This window comes from Egretta garzetta, unplaced genomic scaffold (assembly GCF_000687185.1).
Source record: "Egretta garzetta isolate BGI_Z169 unplaced genomic scaffold, ASM68718v1 scaffold101, whole genome shotgun sequence".
Lineage (NCBI taxonomy): Eukaryota > Metazoa > Chordata > Aves > Pelecaniformes > Ardeidae > Egretta > Egretta garzetta.
The window spans coordinates 878155-883324 of record NW_009258666.1 but is presented as its reverse complement, the minus strand read 5'-3'; the positions used below and the strand labels follow the sequence as shown (position 1 = coordinate 883324).

The window sequence follows — 5170 nt, the reverse complement described above, 5'->3', positions numbered from 1 at the left end:
CTGTTACACTTGCTTCCAGAATGACTGTAAGAGTTTTCTATTTTGTCTTCCTTTACTTACATTTCCATAGTTCAATGACTGACATGTTCTATGCCATATCAAGGCACTGAATAGGTAGGGAGGTTTCCTGGGATTCTTTACATTTTGCTTCCTTTTCAAAAATTTAGTTGGCAAGTATTTCACATAATAGTTTCCAATATGCATACCACATCCCAGCAGTCACGTTTTTTCTCTTGCATACTTGCTGTGCTCATTCTGTACTACTTTTTTTGTCTGCTAGTAATAATCTTGCATGTATATATGTATTCGCGTGTTTACATATATAAAGCTTTTTTATTTTAAAATCTCCAGTGATATTCAGTCAGTGTCCCCAGTGTTCTGTCTAGCGTTGGATGGGTAACCTTGAGATGGTGGGGGTTGACTATTTGGTAATTTGGCGTGCTAAACGTCACCTTTCTAAAGCCTACCTCTGCGCTGGGCGCCCTGCCAGCCTCAAGATGCCTTCCACTCCATTGTCTCCTGTGAGTCAGGCTGCAAAATGAAACGTGCCATCAATTCTGCTCAGATTTGCTTTCCAGCCTTTGGGGCTTGCTGATGATAGTGGGATAGAACAGAGGCTTAATTTGCTACCAGTTTGGATTTGGGGTGCATAATTGTTTTGGTTTTTTCTAGTGATTTCTTTTTTTGAATATTTTTACCTTGCAGCAAGCACAATATCTGTTTCTGTGGGGCAGTAAAAAGAGAACAAAGAACGGGGTGGGGGGGGGGAAGGAAAAAAAAAAAAAGGAAATGGCAAAAATTATTAGTTTGGAAATTCAAAGGGGGGGGGGCACAGCCTCTGTTGGGTTATGAATAAATCTTTATATTCAGTATACATTAGCAATCAGTTGACCTTTCACAGAATTTGCAGCACTGTAATCACTGCTCCTTCCCATTCGGTACCGTGCTCTTATGAACATGTCTATCCTTCCCCTTCGTCTTTATTACCCTGCCAGATTAGATACCATATGCCAATTTTATAGGGAAAGCCCTGTCCTCCTTAAACCTCTGTCAGATCATTGAAGTCAGATTTTTTTGACATGCGTCAGGAAATTGGATAACCCAGATTTTAGGTATTTATCTGCAACAATCTTCCCCTGTATTGAGAACAAACTCAGAATTATAATTGGCATCATGGAATATATTTGAGCCTTTCTAATACAAGGGCTACGGAGGTTAGAAAGCACTTCTGCCTGGTGAATATTATCTCTAAGTGAGGATACTGACGCAGCAGCTATCAAAATTGGAGAAATGTGTGGATGTGCCCAGAAAGATCAATGACTCTCAGAGGTTCACAGGCACCAAATGGCTGGTGCTGGATTCCGAAGGAGCGCCGGCTGGCTGGGTTGTAGGATGAGCGTGCTGGAGGGGAGACGCGGTGGGGACAGGCAGTAGATAGCAGTAGAAACACGCTGAGGGGAAGAACGGTGTCTGGAAGGAATCAAGGGATTGAAGAGCAAAGATGAAGTAAAAGTGGCGAGTACAAAGCAGAGAAAGGGAGGGGAGCTACTGCTAAATTTTGTTAGTCATTTCATTCATGTGATCTTATTTGAAAGGTCTGTTGTGTGAAACAAAACGGCAGCCGAGTGATTAGTCTGTCCAAACGAGAGGTCCCTTAGCCTGCTTCTCTTTGGGGTTTAATTCTCCCTGGGCGTTTTTCAGCTATCGCTAATGTAAGTGTTCACCGAAGAGGTGTCTGTTCACCGAGCACTTGTGAATTAACTGATGACCTGTGCCCTTGCCAGGAAAACCTCACGGTGGGCAACGTACCTTTATGGAAGGAGGGAAGCAGGGATGTGTGTTCCTTTCTTCCGCCTACAACGGCTCATTGCCATCTGCAGACTGCAGCGTGCTGCAAAGACACCCGGGCCGGTTGTAACCCAGCTGTGTGTGTAACTGTGGCAGCGTGGAAAGCTCAGCCCAGTTTGTAAAACCGGCCCATTTTGAGGAGGGAGCTGGTGTCTTTAGGCTGCTACCAATATTGATTTTTTTTTTTTTTCTTTTTTTAAAGCTGGGGTGGAATGTTTAGTTACGGACTGCAGTCTCTGACTCTGCAGTCCTACATGCTTTAATTGGGGGGGCGAGGGGTCCTGATGTAAAAAAATCCAAACAAACCTCCAAACCAACAAAAAACCCCAAACCAAACCCCCAAAACAAAAAAAACCAACCCCACAATCGATGGGGTATAGAACCTTTAAAATGTTTTCTAAAAGAGCATGTATGCATGTGGACTCATACATACATAGAATACATTACACAACCATGAACTTGGTGCTGAGGCCAACTTAAGTGGATGAAGTCTTTTGTAAAAGGAAATAACTTTCTTGTGTCTTAGTCTTGTACTCGCTAAATTCTTAATTGCTTTTGAGTCCTTCAGATGACTGAGAAGTAGGCTCTTATATTAATGTTGGGAAAACCGTATTGCAAATGTTGTATTGTTAAAATTCCACTTCAAAAGGTGGTAAATGTCAGCATGGCTTTCCGATTGATAGGAATTTTAATATTAGAAATCACTTTAATGGCTGTATTACAGAACTGTTATTCAGCAAATGCTTTAACTTAGAGTGGTACTTAACAGTTGAAAAGCACTAGTTCTGGTAACCCGAATTTGCTAGGAAAAATGTAGTCTCTTTATGGATTTCAGAATCCATGGTGGCAGAAAAATAAACAATACCCATAACTTTAACCCAGGAAAAAGTGCCCACCCAATACAACTGCTTTTCCAGCTAAACAGATAGAATAACGATCTCCTAGGTGTGACGCCTTTATATGTTTTCTCAGATTTTAAGAGCTGCACATGTACAGTTCAACAGCATGGTCAAAACGAACACAGTGGTGACTGCGTACCCAAATCTCTGCCACCTTTTATGTCTTAAGTATTCTCTGAACGCAGCTGCTTTTTACAGATTCCTGTTGAAGATTTGAACTTTAAATAAACAGAGGACAGCAGCACATTGCAAGCATAATCTGCCAGGACAAACGTGTCAGTTTAAGGGTTTTGGGTGGGTTTTGTTTGGGGTTTTTTGTTGTGGGTTTGTTTGTTGGGTTTTTGGTTTTTTGGTGTTTGTGGTTTTGTTGTGGTTTTGGTTTTTTTGGTTTTTTGGTTTTTTTTAATAATTATGCTGTAGTTTCATTCTTCTCCAGGAGTAATTTTTAAGTGGCTGGGGATGGTTCTGTAAAAACTGAAAAATGCAGTACCTTGTCTTTTCCGAGTGTGTGTCTCATTAATTTTGTTTCCGTTAAATTGAAGTGCTTCCTGTAGCCTCTTTGTTTGCATTTTTTTTCAGTCCTATTAGGTTAAACTCCAGATACAGAATATTCAAAAAGGTGGGTGGGGGGAGGCCGAGGTGGGTTAAATGCAGGAGTAGTTGCTTATTTGTCTCATTGTCTCTTTGTCATTCAAAAATGTATTTTCTATGAAGTCTTTCTTTAGTTTGTGCTGATTTAAAGCATGTATTTGTGTGAGTACATTCGAGAGCATTTACGTATGTCGTTCCACCAAAGCAATTCCTTTTTTGGGGGGTCTAATCACGGTAAAAACCTTGGCACTAGACTTTCGGGGAGAGTCCCGTGAGAGAGCCAAGGAGAAACTCTTCTGCTGGGGGAAGCGGTAGGGCCAGGACAGGCGGTAAAGGTCACTTTCTGGCATACGCAATTAATCTTTGATTCACAAGAAATCAAAGTGTTTTCCCGCTCACGTGGTTTGGAAGCTGACCTCGTGTGACAAGTAACATCAGTGATAATTGCCCGAGTAGTTCAGTTGCTTCTCAGCCTCTACGGGTATGTAACACTTTTCATAGAAGTTTTTTGTTTGGTATCTTCTCTGAAGCGCTGAACAACTTCCTAAAAAAGCCACATGTCCATGAACAGTGCAGAAACTTGACCCTACCTGGCACTGGGCATGCAAACTCGGCAATTTATCGGTAAACATTCCAGGGCGAAGTTCTATTGGTTTTGTTGGCAGGATGATAGAGGAGGAAAAATAAGTTACTAAAAGGAAAACTGCCCTTGGTTTGAAAAAAAAAAAAATTTTGGAAAACCCACCTTTGTTATAACCTAATACAGTGCAAAAAGGTACTGTTTTGCGGGTTTTGGGGTACTGGGGTCACATACTGATCTCTGGGTGCTGGGTTTTGGGGGAGAAGGGGTTTTGCTTCCTCCTTTTTAGCAGAATGGATTGGGCTGATCCCTCGTGCTTCTGTGTTACGTATGGTCTCGAAATATTTTGAGCTCTATAGCCAAGAAGAATCATCAATGGTTCAAAATGCAGGACTGAGAATAAGAGAATGTGGCTTTGAAATAATTAAAAAAATAGAACTTAGACTGTCTGGTCTCAAGTCTCATGTGCCTTCATTTTTCTGTTGCTTTTGTTTCTTAATAATGGATACATTTAGTTTAATGTGAATGTTTTCAAATATAACTCTGACAACTTGGTATCAAAACAGTCTTCCTAATTGCTATAGTTATAGGCTTAAAATATATCTCAATTTATTGGTGTTGCAGTTTGTCTGTGTTAAATGTGGAAAATGAGTGAACATCTGCAGGCTGTTGAGGAGAGGGAACACAGAAATTTCTGAGCTCCAAGTACAAGAGTGCAAACTAGAAGAGAAGCGTTTCAGCTGCGACAGCGTACCTGTTGGCAAGACTTCACGGTGTAAAAGTACGCTGCAAAGCTAAAGGGAGATTGTCGCTGAATGTCTCGAGCCCTCTGTTTCTTTGCTACTTTAAAAACAAATGCAGTTGAATTTGTAGTATAATGAACTTAATTAGACCAGGCCTGATTTTAATGTAATAGTAAACCTACCTTTTTGTAGAATTATTTTGGATGAGGTTTTCTTACTTGTGTTATAGTTGTCTAGTTTTTATTCCTGAACTTTAAATGTAAAAAAAAAAAAAAAAAAAAAAGTAGTAAGTCTCTGTATTGGAAATACTGACCTGAAATAAATTACCTTTCTCCTTTTTTTTTTTTTTTTTTTTTCTTTAACAGTACTTTTCTGTATCTGAAGTTCCTGGTAGTGTGGGCCCTGGTACTGTTGGCAGATTTTGTCCTGGAGTTCAGATTTGAGTATCTGTGGCCATTCTGGCTCTTCATCAGGAGTGTTTACGATTCTTTCAGATACCAGGGTTTGGT

At 40.5% G+C, this 5170-nt stretch overlaps 1 protein-coding gene across 1 annotated transcript in view; it reads left to right on the top strand.

Moving 5' to 3' along the window:
• The window catches only part of MACO1 (macoilin 1), a 32164-nt gene that overhangs the window by 5776 nt on the left and 21218 nt on the right, over nucleotides 1-5170 (top strand). Inside the window, exon 2 of the mRNA XM_035904021.1 lies at nucleotides 5027-5168. Within this exon, the coding sequence (XP_035759914.1) occupies nucleotides 5027-5168 (142 nt within the window). The remainder of the gene's footprint in view (nucleotides 1-5026; nucleotides 5169-5170) is intronic.